General features: G+C 46.7%; 1 protein-coding gene and 1 long non-coding RNA gene across 2 annotated transcripts; both read left to right on the top strand.

The window, feature by feature from the left end:
- The first annotated feature begins 3,008 nt into the window (after positions 1-3,008).
- On the top strand, positions 3,009-4,345 carry LOC122392773. The gene is made up of 2 exons (XR_006258577.1): positions 3,009-3,092; positions 3,347-4,345. It is a non-coding gene; the product is annotated as an uncharacterized LOC122392773 (long non-coding RNA).
- A 13,809-nt stretch (positions 4,346-18,154) lies between these two features.
- On the top strand, positions 18,155-20,388 carry LOC122392772 (alpha-(1,3)-fucosyltransferase 7-like). Its single transcript, XM_043388036.1, has one exon. The coding sequence runs from the start codon at positions 18,680-18,682 to the stop codon at positions 20,000-20,002; it is 1,323 nt and encodes a 440-aa protein (XP_043243971.1). The 5' UTR covers positions 18,155-18,679; the 3' UTR covers positions 20,003-20,388.
- Positions 20,389-21,080: the final 692 nt, after the last annotated feature.

The following is a 21,080-nucleotide window of genomic DNA, read 5'->3' as shown; positions in this document are numbered from 1 at the left end:
GAGAGTGTCTAGAATAACGTTCGTGCAAAACAGACGCTTTTCAATTTTCTCCCATTGACTTATAATGGAGAGGTCGCAAAATTGACCTGACCTTAGGTCACCGATATCAAAATTCCGAGATAAACATTTTATAGATATTGTTGCTCAAGTCAATCGCTGAAAGTTTCAAGGCAATCGATCAATCGGTGTAGCTATGACGAGCATTCTTATTTTTTCTGAGGTGAGGTCACTTGGCGTGACCTGGTGACCTGACCTAAGGTGACCTGGGTCTGAAATTTTCACAACATGTGCGGAAAAGATGCACGAACAGGTGTGCCAAAAACGGCGGCGCTCCGCGCCGCCGTTTTTGAGATATCTGCGAAAAACCGCAGGGGGGGGGGTGTTCAAACACCCCCCCCCCCCGTCCCGGCGCGGGTTAACACTGCACAGGTAGATGCCCGAGAAGCAGTTCATAGCTCATTTGTGTGATTGCCGTTTAAATCAAGCTATCACTGTCGACATTTAGTTCCACTCACTGATACAAAAGTGAATTCATTTAGGTATAGTGCCAATATTCGCTAAGCGTATAATACACACTGAAAACAATTTAACCCAAGGCCGGCGAGTAAACCGGTGTTTCACGGGTACCCCTATCCGCAACCATTTTTAACCACCCTCCCAGGAGAAGTGCTAGGTCCCATTGCGGTGTAGTCGTACTTGCTCTGAGCGGATATAACCGCTGTCAGCGAACATGTCCGCTGAGAGCAGGGACGACTACACTGCAATGGGACCTTACTGTACTCCTGGGAGGGTGGTTAAAAATGGTTGCGGATAGGGGTACCCGCGAAATACCGGTTTACTCGCCGGCCTTGGGTTAAATTGTTTTCAGTGCAACTTTCGCTTCCGTTCCTGGGTTGGATATGGCTGACATTTGCATTGCAAGTGTGAGTTAAATAGTTGAACCACTATTGCGGCGAAGTCCACTTCAATAGGCTAATGCGGCTTGTCCGGACGTCTGAATGCCAATCCCGTGTCTAGTTTGCACTTTCTCTAGGCAGTTGAGACGCCGCACCAGATACGAGTCACGTGCGTCAGAAATGTCAGCGGCAGCGGCGGCGGCGTCGGCGGCGTGCCTTCCTGTTCAGTCGGTGGGGGGGGGGGGGGGAGGTAGACTTGGGCCCCTACCGGGGGACACCGACCGGCCGACTCAGTCTTCCCACAATACATACTGCATACTGCATGCCATAGTCTTCCGACATCCGGCTGCAGGTGTCTTCACGGTCAGTCTGTCCATCAGACCAAGCGCATTGAGAGAAATGAAAGGGTATGACCTGCCTGCAATCGGGCATCGCAGGTCTATGTTGATGCGTTATGCACTCAGGCAACAACACTCTGTCCCTGGTTACTGTTTTACTTACCGCAGAATCCTTCCGGAAAAGCTTATGCACCCGGACAAACCTAGAGCTTGGGCGGCTAGAAATCTGAGTAGGATGTTGCCATCCCAAGGGAGCTTGGCAGTCGGTAATTCCATGACATTTTACTGGCGGCAGCAGTTCTGATAACGCTCACCTTCATGGCGATGGTATTTCTCAAACGCAATTTCGTCTCTCGGATGACCTAAGCAATTCGCTGTCGGCACATGAGCTGACGATTGGATGTGCATCTGTAATGTGCGAGGTGCATGACTTGAATAGGGAGAGGGCGGCAAGCCGAGGCGTGCGGTCCTAGGTCACTGCCGCAGGCGGTGTCATTCGCGAGTTGCGATAAATGCAAGAACTTGTTTGCATAGTCGTAAGGTTACTGTTCTGGCAAATATGTAATGTCGCTGAGCTACACGTGGATCGAAAATTCAGTTCGCGACAAAATGATTTATTGGTAAATTAATGCGCGTAACATAGGTAATATCTAATCCGTCCGCAGGACTCGACCTCCCGTTAGGCGTTACTCACCAGTTTTTGTAAGCATCCGTTAGGCGTTACTCACCAGTTTTTGTAAGCATCCTCCTTAACCCTATTCCTGGCGGGGGGGGGGGGGGGGCCTCAGCAGCCCCCCCTGAGGTTTTTTGGTTATTTCTCCCAAACGCGTTGAGCTAGGAAGCTCAAATTTTCTGACTTTTCCTAAAAGGCTTCTACGCAACATGTCTGAAAATTTTGAGTTGATCTGACCTCAGGTCAGGTCACCAGAGGCGGTGTGGTGACCCTACCTCAGAAAAGTTTGCAATCACGCCAGAGCTAGAGTTTTTGACCGATCAATTTCTTCTCTTCAGGGTTTAGTTAGGGTACCAGTATGTGCAATTTGTATATCTCGGAATTTTGATATCGGTGACCTAAGGTCAGGTCAATTTCGCGACCTCCCCATTATAAGTCAATGGGGGAAAAATCAACTCCCTGTTTTTACCACTAAAACGGGTCGGAATGGCCCCATATACCATACATGACTTCATATACGATCAACCTTCACTACACTGAGAAACACATTTTAGAACTTATACTGATAGTACTCACCTGAGTACCTTCGATGGTTTCCATTTTGCCGCTTTGAGGAATTGGTCTTTCCCGAGAACTGTGCATGGTCTCCACTTCGGTTTCAGGAGTGGATTTGGTCTTGACCGAGATAGTTTAGTACTGGAAGTTGTCTAGCTACCCGTGTAACGCTAACAGTCGGTCTGCGGTGAGATTCGAACCAGCAGTCATTCGGTCAGAAAGGATGGTAAACTTCTCACTTTTTTCCTTATAGTTCTCGCAGCTGACGTGTTTTGACGACAGATGTCAGCACAGAAGGAAACTAAAGGCGTAGGTGGCGCTGTGTTAAGAGTAGAGCAGTTTGAATTGCTGCTATACCATTTTCGCTTAGGAAAATAGCAATTATTGATAAAAATGAAACATGTATTTTTCAGTAGGAGAAATAATTTTTAATGAAAAAGAGCCTTACTATATGACACGATGTTTATCGATTTTAACAGTTCAAAGCACTTTAAATGGATATCCCTAAGGAGCATCTCTATGTCTCAGTGCTTCCGGTCCTTCCCTTCTCGAAAGCACTGCGACGGCTGCCGGCAGCGTGGTTGTTCCTTTGGCGAGTTGGTGTCTGGCGCACAGCGCGAACGTCTCATGGTGAGTTTGTTTTCTGTATGTCTTTTTGTGCACTTAACAGCTTGAAAGTAACCACAGCAAAGGTAACTACCTACTCTGGGAGGTGGCAAAATCTGTGTGCCATTGCCCATTTTTGGGATATAGGTTGCGATTGCCATCTGTTTGCCAGTGTTAGCAAAATCTGCTTAAATACCAATTCGTGTGCTTTGAGGATATGGCTCAGAAATTAAGCGTTTCTGCCGTTTCTCTAATATTTGTCTTACTCTCCCTTTCAGAGCAAGAAGCCGTAGAGACGATGCTCTCAATGTTGGACACCGAAGTGAGGCAACTCATCGGGCACAACGCCAAAATGTCCCTGTTGTGTCCAGCTCCTGGGTCACGCGTGTCGCGCCTTGACAGCCGTGACCTTGAACGACCTTGACCGGCCGGGCCGGGCCGAGCGGCCGAGGGTCAGTATCGTCCGAGCGGCGCTGGTGTCAACACAGCTGAGTGCCGCGAGGTGAGGTGAGGCGTGTTCGCCGAGACGGTCCGGCCACAGTGAAATAGTGAAATAGTGGTGTAATCGATAATATGCGTGGCCAGTACGCGAGTGAGATTGACCCTGTGCGCGACACCGATTCAGAGACGCACATAAGTTAACACCGTCGTGTCGGATCGCTCGTACCGGTGCAGTGATGGGAGACAGCGAGCAGCTGGAGCGTCTGATGGCGCTCATGGTTCAGCAGTCAGCAGGCTGCCATGCTGGAGTAGCTCCTCCCCAGCCAGATGCAGCTACTAGCTGCGCAAACTGTCTAGAGCGGCCAACCGGCTGTCGTCGCCTCCGCCGCTCCTATGGCTAGACTTCGGTCTCGCATGGACTGCCGTCGGTAGTGTTCACATGCCAGCCCATACATTTTACCTGTATTAACTTTTTAATGTCTGTGTCTGCGTAACTATTGTACGTGCCTGTACTTAACAGTGTTTGAATTGTACATCGTTCGCACAGTCTGTGGACCGTGGGGAGCGCCGCTTGACATGCATTTTTGCACTTACCTGCATTCCGTGTTAAAAGTTAAGTAAAGGGACTGAGCTGTCGTGCACCGGGAGATATTATGGTCTCTTGCTAAACGACTCAGTTGAAACTCAGCACGCCGGTCGGTACTGACTGGGGCGGCAAGCGAAAGGGTTTGGGCAGCTTTTGAAACAAAATGTTCGCATCGAATGACAGCATCGCATGTTCTGTTCCAGAGTGAGTTTTTTGACATCTGACACAATAAATATACATGCCTGTTCTTTACCTTGTTTGTGCATGGAGGGAATGGGAAGGATCGAGAACGCGGATGCTGTGCCATGAAAAGCTGGCGCTCTACAGGGAGGGGAGGGGGGGGAATGGGTCGTGAGCGCGAATGCCGTGCCAGGAAAGCCGGCGCTCTTAAGTTGTAAAGTTCTCGGAGACCATACAGGATCATATTATGAGCGGGAATTGTGTTCGTTTATGATCTCATGACCTGGTAAAGGTTCTCATGGGAGATCATCCCGCAGTATAAGAGTACCTTATCCGGGCAAAGTTCTCGTTCAAGATAGCACACCATTCTCACTCGAGAACGTTACGGGAAAAACCTGAGAACTTTACCAAACTGGAGACCAACAACTGTAAACAAAGTTCTCCCCAATTGAGGCTCTCATACAAGACCAGAACGACCCCTGCATGGTCTCCGAGAACCATGGATAGGCTTGAGTGTTTCTCAGTGTACCTTGAGGTCTGTTTTGCTGTTGGGCAGCTGTGAGGTCATGTGACGTCATCAAAGGTCACCAAAGGTTTTTGGCCAATAACTCCGTACAGGAACAAGATACAGACGCGTTGATGGTCTCATTGTGTTCAGCTCGTCAAGACGCATCGAATGATATACATGATGACCTCGAGGTCACGTGACCTGAGGTCAACCTTTGACCTTGACCTTTCGAGGTCAACATATATATCATTCGATGCGGATTGACGAGAGGATCACGATGATGCCCTTAGTTTGTTCCTATCTTGACTAATTCGAAAGTTATTCGAGAAAAAACTCTCTCCATATCTAGCGCCGCCATTTTGACTTTTTCGACCCCTGTGACGTCATCTTTGACCTGACCTGAAAATGACCTTAGTAAAAATTGTAGATCTTGGCCGTGCGTATCCGATGCCGTTTACCGCTTGTCGCTATCTTGCTTCGTTCTCGAGATCTCAGGGGGGGGGGGGCCGAATCGGCCCCCCCCCGCCAGTTTCTTGTCCCGGCGGAGCCCGCCAGGAATAGGGTTAACCCTATTCCTGGCGGGGGGGCCTCAGGAGCCCCCCCTGAGGTTTTTTGGTTATTTCTCCCAAACGCGTTGAGCTAGGAAGCTCAAATTTTCTGACTTTTCCTAAAAGGCTTCTACGCAACATGTCTGAAAATTTTGAGTTGATCTGACCTCAGGTCAGGTCACCAGAGGCGGTTTGGTGACCCTACCTCAGAAAAGTTTGCAATCACGCCAGAGCTAGAGTTTTTGACCGATCAATTTCTTCTCTTCAGGCTTTAGTTAGGGTACCAGTATGTGCAATTTGTATATCTCGGAATTTCGATATCGGTGACCTAAGGTCAGGTCAGTTTCGCGATCTCCCCATTATAAGTCAATGGGGGAAAAATCAACTCCCTGTTTTTACCACTAAAACGGGTCGGAATGGCCCCATATACCATACATGACTTCATATACCATCAACCTTCACTACCTTGAGGTCTGTTTTGCTGTTGGGCAGCTGTGAGGTCATGTGACGTCATCAAAGGTCACCAAAGGTTTTTGGCCAATAACTCCGTACAGGAACAAGATACAGACGCGTGGATGGTCTCATTGTGTTCAGCTCGTCAAGACGCATCGAATGATATACATGATGACCTCGAGGTCACGTGACCTGAGGTCAACCTTTGACCTTGACCTTTCGAGTTCAACATATATATCATTCGATGCGGATTGACGAGAGGATCACGATGATGCCCTTAGTTTGTTCCTATCTTGACTAATTCGAAAGTTATTCGAGAAAAACTCTCTCCATATCTAGCGCCGCCATTTTGACTTTTTCGACCCCTGTGACGTCATCTTTGACCTGACCTGAAAATGACCTTAGTAAAAATTGTAGATCTTGACCGTGCGTATCCCATGCCGTTTACCGTTTGTCGCTGCGATGTGTAGTTTTTGAGATCTGAAGGGGGGCCGAATCGGCCCCCCCCCCGCCAGTTTCTTGTCCCGGCGGAGCCCGCCAGGAATAGGGTTAACACAGTTATCGGTCACTTTTCCAAGTGTCCAGTTGTTGCTCTGTAGCATGTCCTGATAAATCTGAGTGCTGACCAAAGAACGCAATCCCAATATACATGCATAGCATATGTATTATGTATTATGTATATATCCGCAGAAGTGAACACTACTCATTACTCAATATCGGTTAACGGCACCGGTAAATGACCACTGATCAGTCTCCGGTGCGTGGCGACTTGCCATGCTGGGCTATTTCGACAGCGCCTAAATGCGACACATCTGTCCTGATTCAACTTCAATCATGTATGTACTTCAGCGAAACTTTGTGAGCATACTCCAGTACTATGTTTCGACGTGGTTTCGACAATGGGTTCAAACGCTGCATTGTTTGAGGTGTTTGAAACTTTAGGCTGCGAAACCTTTGCGAAGGTAACCCATTGCTCAATTGCTGCCAATATTGGTTAAGAAATGTCGGCTTTGCTACTGACTTATCTTTGACACGTGACCTGCAGGTCACGTGCAAAGTACCAGTGATATTTATCTAGTCAGTTCGTGATAATAGGTATAACCAATTTGATAATACAAACAGTTTGACAATAGGTATTAACCCTCGCCGGCCGAGGGGGGGGGCGGGTGCCGCCCCCCATAGGTTTTTTTTCGCGATAGCTCCGAACACGCTGGCGATAGAGAGCTGAAACTTGGTATACCTGACCTTTTGTCCAAGCCGCATCTTTTGACACCAACCGTATTTTTGGGTCAGGTCAGGTCACTGACCTATGACGTCATAAGTGAACCTCTGCACGGTCTTCAGTTGTCGCAACTTCGCAACGCCCTCACTGCCAGAGGAGATGTCACAGGGAAATGAAACTTGCAGGATCTAGTATCCATTATGAGTCTCACAACTTTTATATCTCGGATTTTTCCTAAAGGTCATATGAGGTCAGGTCATTTTCGTGACCTCACCATTATAAGTCAATGGGGAAACATGAAAACTGCTATTCTGGCGCCGGGAACGATCTCAAACTATCTCAAGCACACAGAATCGTGATTTGATGCACTCCTTGCAAGGTTAGATGCGTCACTTTTGCAATGTTGACCTTGCGTGACGTCATCTATGACGTCATCAAGGTCATATTAGTTTTTCGTCAATAACTCTTGATCAAATTGAGCTAGCGAGTCGAGAAAGCCACCAATGGACTCGGGAAGACCTGCCGAATCGAATGATATGCGACATGACCTCTTTCGACCAACTTCGTGACCTGGGGGTGCTGACCTGACCTTGACCTGAGGTCAACACCCCAATTTGACCTGACCCGGACAAAAAGTATATCATTCGACGCGCCTGAGCGAGGCGAACACGATGCTGCTAAAATCGCGGCTCTGCGGCCGTTTTTTTTGCGAAGTTATTCACCAAAAACTGAACCGTGCCCTGGGGCACTTGACCTGACCTCAGAGGTCACCGGTTGACCTAGGACCTAAAAATCGGGTACCAATCTCTGCGTCTCGTAACGGCGCACACGCTCGTTTTTTTCCGCGACGCGCTAGCTCCACCAGGGGCGAAACGGCGAGGGGGGGGGGGGGGTCGTACCGCCCCCCCTCGGCCGGCGCGTATGTAGAAAACCAATAGGTCCGGCGAGGGTTAACCAAGAGCTGCTCACCGAAACACCGTTTGCATTTTCAAACTTAACACTACATAGTTAACGCATCTCAAAAGAAAACTTATACTTTTATTTATGCATTAATTACGGTTTTTCCTCGCTAAAATTTTTCCACATATCGTCTCTTCATCAAATCATGCCGATAATTCTCGGTATTTTAAATGTGGAGTTTCAATTTGCACTGATTTTAATTATGATATGTAGCAAAACAAAAAACAGACAAAAAATGCCATTTTATCATTGGTGACATAGGGTAGGGCTACCCAGTAGGTGCATGCTTCAATTATGCTTAGGTAGGCATATCAGATCTTGACTAGGCATCTGAAAGACTAAAATGGACGCTTTTTCCTCGCATCTCATCAAATAGGGTCAATGGAAAGACAAATGCAGACAAGAAGGCATGTAATGGCCCGTAGTCTGCGATCGCAGTATTGACTTTGATGTCGACTTATTGACTGAGAGCACTCATCATTCCAATTGGTGGAGCTGCAGGGATACTATAACGGCGCCTATATGATGATAGTGTCATTTATCAGGAAGACCAGCCATCTGCACAACACGAGTGCCTACACCGGCGCGAGGAACACGATTCCGACTTTTCCCAGCGGTGTTATTATTCCTGGCAGTGCGTCTGCCACGGAGGGAAGCGTGCATTCCGTGTAAAAAGTGGCGCTGCCGAGGCGCCGTGTCCGGGCGGGACAACAGTCGTCTATTCGCCGGCGGGAAATCGGGACCGGCGCGCCGGCATATTGCACGTCGTCCGCAGGATGCCGCCGTTAAATATGGACCATCAGGGACGGCCGGCGTCCGGCGGGCCCACCGGGCTGGCACATGCACCACCGCGCCCTCAGAAACCGGCAAAACAACAGTCACCGGAACAGATTCTTGGCCCTCGGATGCCCTTCAGATCGTCCAGCCCGAAATATTCGACGCGTTTTTTTTTTCTAAACTCCACATCTGTTCTCCGTGAATTTCCGGAAAGCACAAAAGATCCCTATTAGGTAGAAAGCGCTCAATCATCCGTCCTGATCAAATATGTGTGTTCGTAAGCTTGCTTTGGCATTGCTGCCAAAATTTTCTGCCACAGACATAAAATTTTTAGAAAAACGGAGTGACTATGGTTGGTTATGACGCCTGGTTGGCGCCAACCGCGCCAGGCCAAGGGTATTTGAACACCCCCTCTAACTTGGCTCGACTGAGCCAGGTAGCGGCTCGCGGTGAGCGGCATCCGAAAGAGCGTCAAAGATCATCAAGGAAGCATTCGGTCATTTCTCGGGTCAGTTCAAAGGTTGAATCTGAAAACAATGTTGAATTTGGCAAAAGTTGAACTTTGATGACATTCATTAACTCGATTTTCGAACTGAGCTGAGAAATGACCCGAGTGGTTCCATGAAGATCTTTGACGCTCTTTCGGATGCCGCTCACCGTGAGTCGCTACCTGGCTCAGGAACCAAGTTAGAGGGGGATGTTCAAATACCCTTGGCATGGCGCGGTTGGCGCCAAGCACCGGCCCGGCGCGGGTTAAACCAATAGAAACGTTGAGCGCAACCCTTGGGACAATCACATAACTTCCAGCCCGCGACTGAACATTGGAATTGATGTACAACTATTGCCACTGAGCCGGCAATTTCGCATTATAACTAGCTCCGTTGCAACGTACCTAGGCAGTTTGCATCCTAACTAGTTAGTTTGCAAAGCAACTGATCGGTCAGTTTGTTTGGAACGTAACTAGTTACGTTGCAGCCTAACGGATTTCGCATACTAACTGTAACATATATATATATATATATATATATATATATATATATATATATATATATATATATATATATATATATATATATATATATATATATATATATATATATATATATGTTACGGGCCAAGTGCGAAGGCTAGTCCGTTTGCGAATGGCCGGCCATTCGCGATGGTGTACGTACGATGGTACGGCCATGGTGTACCGGGACGGTGCGGCTTGTGTGTGTGTGTGTTTTTTTTTTTTCTACGCCGCCACCCATGAATAGGTGACCAGGAGTGCGCCCTCCCTCTATCCCAGCGACACACAGAACCTTACGTTAACACCAGACCAAACTTAATATGACAAGTCGCGGCACTCCCTGCTAAGAGTAAGGAAAAAAAACAAAAGAAAGCAAATAGCTGTGGAGTGAGCATGCTGTTAATATGTTAACATAAGAGAAGCAAAGTGGTCACAACTGCAAACAGTTAGTGACTGCCCTCCTACATCCCTGAAACGCCCACAGATATACACTCATACAGGGTAATGTTAGTGGGAGGAAGGTGATAGAAGGGGAGCAGTCATACAAATAAAGTGGATGGTTGAAGGTGATCTTTCTGGTCAAATTCGAGCAGGATCAGTTACTGAACCCCTGCAGGGCCGTCCAACTAAGCAAGGCTTGTTGTCGGACAGCCCACAGAGGCCAGTTCCGAGGTGACAAGTGTAGAAGTAAAATTTAATTAAAATAAATAAGTCAACAGAACACAATCGGGAGGTAATGTCAAGAAACGCCAAGAACGAAAGACAAAATGTAAAATAAAAATAAAAATAAGATAAATTTAATCAAAATCAAATTAAGTTTAAATCAAATCAAAAAGAAAGAAAGAAAGAAAGAAAGAAAGAAAGAAATCAGAAATAGGAGGTAACGGGTAATAGAACTACCCAATAACCAAGATGATTTTCAATTACATTATCACACGAGGCATATCATCATGCAAACTGAATTGAATGAATCAATGATACTGGTTAAGAAAGAAACTTTTGGAGAGCTTTTTAATAACTGATTTCGAAGCTGGTACTGTAGAAAGTCTGGGAAATAAAGGCACCATAATTTTGTTCCAGACTCTGGGCCCAGCCCACGATAAAGTATGCGTTTTGTATACTTTGTATGTAAATGATTCATAGAAATGTTTAATGGAACGATTTATTCTAGTAGGTTCAGATGTTACAAAAAGCTCTGCAATAGCCATTGGTAGGTTTCCACTAAGTTTTCTGTGCAGTAATAGCAACATTTGCTGTTGCCCAATATCCCTAAGTTTAAGAAGTTTGAACTTCTTGAATATTGGTGCAGTATGTGCCAGTCTTGGCTGTCCATCAATTATTCTTATAGCACGTTTCTGAAGTTTGTCTAGTTCATTTAAACTAGTTGGGTATGTATTTGTGTAAATGAAGCAGCAGTAGTTAATATAACTAAGGAAAAGAGAATGATACAGTAGCAAAAGGTGTTTTGTGCCCAAAAGGTATTTGAGCCTATTCATTATTCCGATATTTCTCGATAATATTATTTGGAGTTTGGCTATGTGTGTTTTCCACTTAAGGTCATCATCAATAAATACACCAAGGTACTTAACAGTGTTTGCACGAGTAATTTTAGCACCATCAATTTGAATTGTTAGTTCACAGTTTGTTGGTTGATTACCATATAGCTGATAGTACGTTTTATCAGCATTGAGGGACAACTGGTTAGAAGCAAACCATTCAGCAATTTTAGGCATTAATGTATTTAGTCTGGCTTGAAGTGCATTTCTGTTTTCACCTTCTATGAAAATGGCAGTATCATCAGCATATAAAAGTACAGATATGTGTTCATCACATATGGATATAAAATCATTTATGTATAATATAAAAAGGAGTGGACCCAGAATAGACCCCTGAGGTACTCCTATGTTTACCGGAAGAATAGATGATTGCGTATCATCGATTTGAACGCATTGAGTGCGTTCATTCAAGTATGATTTTAGCATCAAGTATGCTTCATCACATATGCCATATTTATGCAGTTTGCAGAGCAGTATCTCGATATCAACTGTATCGAATGCCTTGCGGAGGTCAAGGTAAATTCCACATGTGCTTAGGTTGTTTTCCAGAGCACTTAAGATTTTTTCTTGGAGAATTACGATAGGCATGTAGGTACTCATACCTTGTCTAAAACCAAATTGATGATCGCAAATTATGTTATTTTGAGTTAAGTGTTCACTTAATCGAGCATAAATAAGTTTTTCTAGTAATTTCGAAATGACCGGGAGTAAAGATATTGGGCGATAGTTATTGAATAACTGTTTATCCCCAGTCTTATAAATTGGCTTTATAACAGCTCTTTTTAATGAGGTGGGAAACACACCTTGGAGAAGACAGAGATTCATGAGATGAACAATCACAGTAATTATTGATGTGTATGTTGATTTAAATATCTTTGTATTTATTTTGTCATGACCACTTCCAACATTGCGCATACTATCCACAATATTTTTCACTTCATTTTCATTTGTGGCAGATAATTGTTGAAGTGGTGTTCCTACAAAGTTAGGAAGATAATCAGTTGGATTGCTTTCAGTGTCTCTGATCTTACTTTTAAGCTCTTTTCCAATGTTGGTGAAGAATGTGTTAAATTCATTAACTATGTCCTTAGTGTCATGCAATAAGCCGCTGTTGGTTTTGAATGCATCAGGCAGTTTTGTGTTTTCGGAGGAGCCTGTGGACATTTCCTTGATGATTTTCCAAGTATTCTTAGAATCTGATGTTTTAAGTTTTGCTTGGATATATGATTTCTTTGCTTCTCTTATTATCATCACAAGTACATTGCGATATCTGCGATACTTTGCTGCATTTTCATGCACCGGATCTTTATTTTTTGATAAAAACAGTTCATTTTTTTCTGCCTATTGACGCCAGTATGCCAGGCGTGATCCAGGGTTTAATTGGTGTGTTTTTCCGCGATGGTACAAAAGTAGCGCTGAATTTTTGTATACCATCAGAGTAAGACCGAATTATTTTTTCACAAGCTATGTTAGGATCAATTACATCTGTGAGGTCCTGTAAATCAGTTTGCAAATGTATTCGCAAATCAGTGATTTTGTTATAATTGAATGATGTGATTTGCTTTTTCGGTCTCACGTTTCTTTGTTTATATGTTTTTAGGGTAGCATAAATTGGGAAGTGGTCAGACAAGTCATCGTGAATTGCTCCAGTGTCTTTAACAAGTGATATATTGTTACAATATATATTGTCTAGCAGAGATAGTCTTGTTTCACCTTGTCTGGTGGGGAGGAATATCAAGGGAAGAAAGCCAAAGGACAACATCATATTGAAAAATATCATATAAAAAATAGTGTGTGGTGAGTGCGGTGCGGTGAGTGCTCGAAAAACTGTTGTGTTGCATTGCATTTAACAATACGCGCACTGCAGGGGGGTTGCTTTCAACCCCCCTGTGGTTTTTCACAGATCACGAGAAAACGGCGGCGCGCAGCAAAGCCAAATTTTGTATACCTTTTCTCCCATATTCTGCGCACATTGTGTGAAAATGCTGACTCCAGATGACCTAAGGTCAGGTCACACACAGGTCAGGATATTTCGCACTTGGCCTGACTTCGCACTTGGACTGGGAGCATAAACGCCCGTCCATTCGCAAACGGCCTAGGCCAACTGCAATAACGCACATGGACTATAAAAAATAGTCCATTCGCAAACGGCCTAGTCCAAGTGCGTTATCGCACTTGGACTAGGCCGTTCGCGAATGGACTATCCTTCGCACTTGGCCCGCAACATATATATATATATATATATATATATATATATATATATATATATATATATATATATATATATATATATATATATATATATATATATATATATATATATATGTTGCAGGCAATGTGTGGAATCAGGCATTCTATAGAATGCCTAGGCATTCTATAGAATGCCTGACCGCCCAGGCATTCTATAGAATCCCTAGGGTATTCTATAGAATGCCTGACCCACCAGGCATTCTATAGAATCCCTAGGCATTCTATAGAATTCCTGACCACTTAGGGATTCTATAGAATGCCTGGCTGAAACCTTCAGGCATTCTATAGAATGCCTAAGTATTATTTTTCGCAAAATAATACTCCCGAGGCATGTAGTTAAAGTGTGTACTGCGAATCCTTCTACAACTTATATTGTAGCTTTCGACCAAAACGTTAGCTGGGAAAACAGGGGCAAGCTCCTGCACTGCTTGAACAGGGACGTTCATGAACGTCGGCGACGTGCCGCCGGTTGAACCGCGCTCACTGCGGGAGGTGGCCCGCCTGTCCTCCGGCGTTATGATACCAATTGCCCATACCATTGTTGTCCGTGAAGAATACCAAGCTGTGCCGACACTCCATATGGTGTAGTTTCATTTACGAGAGAGACCACCACAGACCGTCTCGTCAACAGGAAGGGCGAACAAAGATAGCGGCAGACCGGGGAGAGGCAGTCTGTTTCCAAACCAAAAGGTGATGCGACATGTCGCATAAACCGGCGTGATATTATGTTGCATATGAAATAACATTGGTTTTTGCATGTTTTTTTAAAACTTATTTTTACATTCACTCTTGATTTTTTATTGTGCGCTTCGAATTTGCATAGTTCAATTTAACAACTACTTAGGCATTCTATAGAATGCCTGAGCAACCAGGCATTCTATAGAATGCCTAGTCATTCTATAGAATCCCTAAGTGGTCAGGGATTCTATAGAATGCCTAGGGATTCTATAGAATACCTGGTGGGTCAGGCATTCTATAGAATACGTAGGGATTCTATAGAATGCCTGGGCGGTCAGGCATTCTATAGAATGCCTAGGCATTCTATAGAATGCCTGATTCCACACATTGCCTGTAACATATATATATATATATATATATATATATATATATATATATATATATATATATTCGTATACTTCGGCAGAATGTCTTCATTTTTGCATGTGATGTTGAAAGCCAGAGCGTATTTGCATTTGATTCGTTTCTTTTCAGTTTGTTCTATGTGTCGAATAAGCGTTTTGGTTTCGTTCGGAAGTCGATATATTATATCACCTAATGACATATTGGCTAACCGGTTTCAACGATCATTCGTCATCGTCAGAGCCTTTCGTATAAATAAATAAACACTAGATACATATATCATACACAAAGCAAAATATCAGTATATGTGCTCAAAATCAGTTTTTTGGGTTTGATATTTAAATCAAAACGAGCTAGCTCGAGCTTTAAAATGATAGGCACTAGTGATATAGCTAAATGATGTTTCCTAGTTATATAAACGTCTGAACATGAGATAAAATAAGGCCTAAAACTGCTACATAGTAGGGTGCACTATCACCCCTCAGAAGGCACCACCGAATAGCTCAGTAGTGCGCCAAGACTTGATTTGTTTGTTAATGAATGGTGTGTTCTTCGATGTCAGCAGGGCTTCAAAGATCCAGAGTTTCCTGTGGCTGTTACAGGACTTGATGATGCAGGTGTTGTCATTCAGCTCCTGTCTGGTCAGGCTGTGGTCATGGTCGTGTTCCATGTGGTCGTGTGGGCCACCTGCGTTCCTGTGCATTGTGAGACGTCGCGATAGAGTTGTTGTTGTTGCACCGATGTAGTGTTTTGGATGACGCCGGCAGTCGTCATGTGGGCAAGTGAACTTGTACACTACACAGGTGCGCTGCAGAGAATCAGTCGGTGAGTTCATGTTGTTCTTCATGAACAGATTGCTGGTTCGTCTGTTCTTGTAGTAGATGACAAGGTTGATGTCCGTGTTGTCATCGCTTGGTATGACGTTGTTGTTGATGATGTTTTTGAGAGCGCGCTCGTCAACTTTGTGAGAAGGCGAGAAGGCTTATTCGACACATAGAACAAACTGAAAAGAAACGAATCAAATGCAAATACGCTCTGGCTTTCAACATCACATGCAAAAATATATATATATATATATATATATATATATATATATATATATATATATATATATATATATATATATATATATATATATATATATATATATATATATATTCTTTGAGGCATATGTCGTTAAACAGCACCGCAGTTTTGGCTTTAGATAGTTTTCTGTTAAGTTTTTGTATCTTGTTGAAAGTTTTCTTGATTGAATCAGGAACTGTATTGATTATATCGGTTATACTCATTTAAGTCATGTTTTCCGACGCGTTTCGATTGTATTTGAGACAATCATTTTCAAGGAATGTACTAAAAAGTACCGCTAAACATGGTCGTCAGTGTAGCTATTTTGAGTTGCAAAATATTGAAAATAGCCATGTTACAAATATTGCAGGTGACGAAGATACAGATACACTTACACTTCACTATACTGGGTCACTGAATCACTTTAACTTTCAACTTTTTCATCATTTCCAACTCCCTTGAGTCTTAATGCATACCTAATGACACATACGTCATACACATAACACAGTCAAGCATTTTTCATAACGCACAGTCTCCAGCTATTCGGTTGGAGCACATGAACAGGGCCGATAAGGACCGTTCCCCATCACTTTTCCCATCAGGATCATACACCCCAGAGCGCCAGTGAGATGTTGGTGTATCTCTGTATGTTAAGTGGTGGCTTATGTCTGCTGATGTATATGGCCTCTTGGATGAATAAGCGATAGTGGTCGCTGTTGGCGTCGATGATGTCGGTGCTGTCTTTGAGTAGTTTGTGAGTGGGTTTTTGTTTGTGTGTGACTACCCAATATTCGACTGGTCCTGTGTCATCCTGGATGTGCATAGTCAACCGTCTCGACAAAGTTGTCGTAGTCGCACCAATGTAATGGTTGTTACAAGGCCTACAATCCTTGTGTGGACACGTAAATTTGTAAATTACGTTGGTGCGGTTCGATGTCTTTGTCGAAGCGGGACTGTTTTTCATCACTAGTTGGGATGTTTTCTTGTCTCGGTAAAAGATGTGAAGTTGAATCTTATATATATATATATATATATATATATATATATATATATATATATATATATGTATATATAAGGTCGATATACGTTATGCGTTTATTGAATAGTTGGAAAGAGATGCATCAAGAAGAAACTATTTTATTTGCCAATTAGGTATGTTCAAACTTACCCGCATCAACGATAATAACTTTTTTATCGGACTATCAGTAATGCTCACAAATTACATGCGACATACTCGCTAAACTACCGCCTAAAGTACCCCTCCCCTCGACAAATCCACTTCCTACTCAAAGCTGTGCGAATATCGCATTATGGGTTTAATTAAAGCCGTAATTTGTTGGGTGTATACAATTTTAGCCCTTCAAGTGATTGGCTCAGCACGTGGTAAAATTCAATCAGAAATCTCAACAGGCATATAAAAAAGTCGTGCGATTCGATTAATTCAATTCATGCATGGGTAGGTATGCGTTTTATATAAGCCCCATATCCGAGTTCGACGATTGAAAAACTGACATCAATCAAACGACCTCTCCTCTGCACACAGCGATGGCGATGCAGCCGCGAATTTCCGCCATCAAGCCGGTTATCGGCTGCCCATAGCTGGTGGTAAGAACCTATTGAGGGTCGGCTCCTCTGCGGGTCGGAGGTCGTATACGGAGGGTCGGTCCCTCTCGGCGGCCAGTAACGTATGTAGGGCTCGCTCCTCTGTGGATCGGGGGTCGTAGGAGGGTCGGCTCCTCTCCGTGGCGGGGGTCGATGGCCACTGGGGACGGCGGCCGAGCGTGCCGATTACCGGCGGTAATGCGGGCCGACCGCCGCTGCCGCTGCACTGGTGCGCGCTGCTGGTCAGGTGTTCCGCCGGCTGACCGACCACCCCGTCTGCCGGCGGAGGGCACCAGGGACAGGTCTGGTCAAGCTATCGCACACAGACAGAGCGGAGATGCAGTGACCAACGGCACCCCGCCGACTGTCGGATGGTTCCGCGCCATCCCCTGCAAAGTTGAGCGTGGAATGCATGACGGAAGACGCCGCTTCCTTGATGGACCGGCTTGGCGTCCACCTTGCGAAATATATTTAAGAGGCGAGAGGTTGTGGTGAAAGTTAACTGAGCTTAACTTACCCGCTGATTGACTTTATTATCCAGGGACTGACGATTCGAGGTGTCACCCATTCGGTCTTGGTCTAGGAGTAGATTACCATGAAAAGTGGTCACGCGCTGCAAGTGAAATATAAGGGAGGAAGTGTGCGTGTATCGTGTATGCGTGAAATATATGCAATAGGAAGGGAATGCAGTCGAAGAGTACAGTGCAAATATCTCGTCTCCTTCCTCACAATCAGGAAGAGAATGCCTCACCGCAGGAAGAGAGCCAGTGTTTACACAAATGATCTTGTTATTCAATGTATTTGGCACTGCACATAGTGGGTCTCCCTCGCCCCTCTCCGTCAGTGCACGCCCCGAATCTCACGATGGGATCAACAGCACGTCACTATCTGCTGAGCCAGGCGCTGATCAGCGATAGGTGGACTGTTTGGGGCGCGGGGCACGGTACAGGCCCCCTGACCCCTGGACCGACTATCTAAACAGCTCGGGATCAAAATACGAGTGGCGGCCGCGGCAGTCGGGCAGATAGTGCCTGAGCCGCCCTGTGGACAGTGGATCTTCGTTTTACACGAAGGTGCTCATTGCTCAGTGGGTCTCGGTGATACGCATAAGGATACTCTGCATTTCTGTCCTGTGAGAGAAGACACGACTGCTCCTTTTCACCAGAGAACCACATGAGATAGAGAACCTATACTCTGCTGCTATACAGTGCTGTTAAATATCGCGCAGCCTAGTGAACTTCCCCGCCGCCGTTCTGGAAGACTGCCTGCTGTTATAAAGGTGTGTAGTGAAATTTTGACCTCCTCGGAGAGACTAACAGTTCGGCCGGACGCGTCGGGAGAAGTATCGTCCCCACGCGCGCGCCGGCTGTAGCCATGTCCGGGGTGTCCAGCTGCCGTTTCCTGTCGCTTCTGCTGGTACTGTACCTGGTCACGACGGCCTTCTTCCTGCTCTTCATCCAGCACACGTCCGAGCGCCACCTGCTCGCCAACCACGCGCCCCGCTCGCCTCTGCTGGTCAGGCGCGCCCAGGCGCTCAACGGAGATCCACCGCCCCTAGCGCGGCGAGGGTCAGAGAGGGAGAGGGTGGAGTTCAAGAGGCGACCGGCAGACGACGAGCGGCCAAGGGCTGGTAGGGCAGCCAGCAGTCAGGGAAAGCATGATGAGGCCAGGGCTTCTCAGAAGACAGTCAACGAGACTGGTAAAAAGTCCTCCAAAGTTCAGCGGCCTCTGATTCTGTTCTGGACCCCGCTGTGGGGCCGTTTCGATAGCTGGTCGCGGTTCTTCAGCGTGCCGCGTCTGGGCGATTGCCGCGCGCGCTGCTCCTTCACCAGCCAGGAGGACCGACTGCCGGAGGCGGCTCTGGTGCTGTTCTCGGCGGCCGACCTGCCGCGGACGCCGCCGCCGCTGGAGGGCGGTCGGCCGGAGCGGTTCCCCGGCCAGCTGTGGGCCCTGTTTGCGCCGGACCCGCCGCCGGCCGAGGGGCGGCTCCAGCCCCACCAGGTGGACGGCCTCTTCAACTGGACGGTCAGCTACCGGCAGGACGCCGACGTGCCGCTGCAGTACGGCCGGGTGGTGCCGCTGGCCCGGAGAGACGGCCGGGCTGCGGCCGCCACCGTCCGCCCCCCAGACGGCCGGCGCGCCCTGTTCCGTCCGCAGCAGTGCGCTACTCCGAGCCGGCGCGAGGACTACGTGCGTGAGCTAAGCAGACACATGCCAGTGGACGTGCTGGGGCCGTGCGGCGGCGGCGCGCCATGCGGCCCGGCGCCGCAGTGTCTGGCAGCGCACGCCGCCAACCACACGTTCTACCTGGCGCTGGAGGCGGCCCACTGCGCCGACTTTGTGTCGGCGCGGCTGCACCAGGCGCTGCGGCACGGCCTGATCCCAGTGGTGCGCGGTGGCGCCGATTACGCCCGCCTCGCGCCCCCCGACTCCTTCATCGACGTTGGCGAGTTCGCCGGCCCGGAGGCGCTGGCGCGTCACCTGCGCTCTCTGAGCGGCGCCCAGGTGCGGCGGCTGCACCGGTGGCGGGTCACCCACCAGGTGCTGTCGGCCAACTGGGCGTGCGACGTCTGCACGCGCCTGCACCTGCTGGCCTCCAAGGGGGAGCGGGTGCCTGCGCACAGCGGCGACCGGCTGGCCGACTGGTGGGAGCGGGGCCGCTGCACAGGACAGAGTGTGACGCCGCCGGCAGCGTGAGCAGACCGGGCGCCCCTCCGAGAACAGGTGAAGCGCAGACGAGCCCTGATCCCGTACAATAGTGTGATGTGATAGTGTGGGTGTTGTGAGTGCTTCAAAGAGCGATCAGCGATGACGCGCATGTTTATTACAAGGCTGGCAGTCTCAGCAAAGCGAGTCACAAGAAAAACGCATTAATCGACTGCTTTGTCTTCCTTCGGGGGTGCAACGAATGTTCGTGATGTGTTGTGGCGCCATGTTGGCTCTCGTCAAGTGCCTCGCAATCTGCTTTTACCTACTGGCTGTTATGCTGAGTAAATACTGAGATGCATTTATGTAGGTACACTCTGCATTCACGGGTACATAAATATGAAGAAATACCTCACAGTAGGCACCCGGTATCTTGATGACAAGTGAAGAACGCATTTTGCAATTTGATTTTACATTAAATATAATAAAGTATGTTATATTTGAAATAGACAATAGCCACTTTACTTATAACCCGCGCCCCGTAGGGCTATCGGTGGACCCTACCACCCGTAGGGGGTGGGGGGGGGGGCGTTTCGGCCCCCTAAGATCTCGGAAATTTACCGGCCGATTTTCAAAATTCAAACGGTGTTCGATAGCCCCACCGGGGACCTACCGTGTGACCAAATTTCATTAACCTTGGTCAAACTGATGACGTCACAGGTCAGGTCAAAGGTCGGATTTTCAGCGTTCACAGGCATTTCAAGAAATTTGTTGTGAAATCGAGCAATATATTGCTAAAATAATATTGCTGAAATCCAGCAATAAATATGGCATTTAAAAGCCCGCTAAGCGTAACATGTCGCCGGCTGAAGCGGGATCGGCCGACGCGGGAAACACGGCAATCGCAATTTTGTGTTTGCACACTCAAAACTCAAGTTGTTACCGGCCGATTTTCAAAATTCTTTTACCATAAGATTGCTTGCACATTTCTTAGTCTTCTCATTGAATTTGACGCAAATCGAATATAATCAGCGGTAAGGAGCGCGTTATAAAGACGGAACCGTCCCGCCCCGACACAGTTTACAATTCAGGCGGCGCGTAACGGCTGGCGCCGGCCGCCGCGCCGCCG

This window comes from Amphibalanus amphitrite, unplaced genomic scaffold (genome assembly GCF_019059575.1).
Source record: "Amphibalanus amphitrite isolate SeventyFive unplaced genomic scaffold, NRLGWU_Aamphi_draft 000500F_arrow, whole genome shotgun sequence".
In the NCBI taxonomy this organism is placed as follows: domain Eukaryota; kingdom Metazoa; phylum Arthropoda; class Thecostraca; order Balanomorpha; family Balanidae; genus Amphibalanus; species Amphibalanus amphitrite.
The sequence above is the reverse complement of the archived record's forward strand: the minus strand, read 5'-3'. Positions and strand labels throughout refer to the sequence as shown.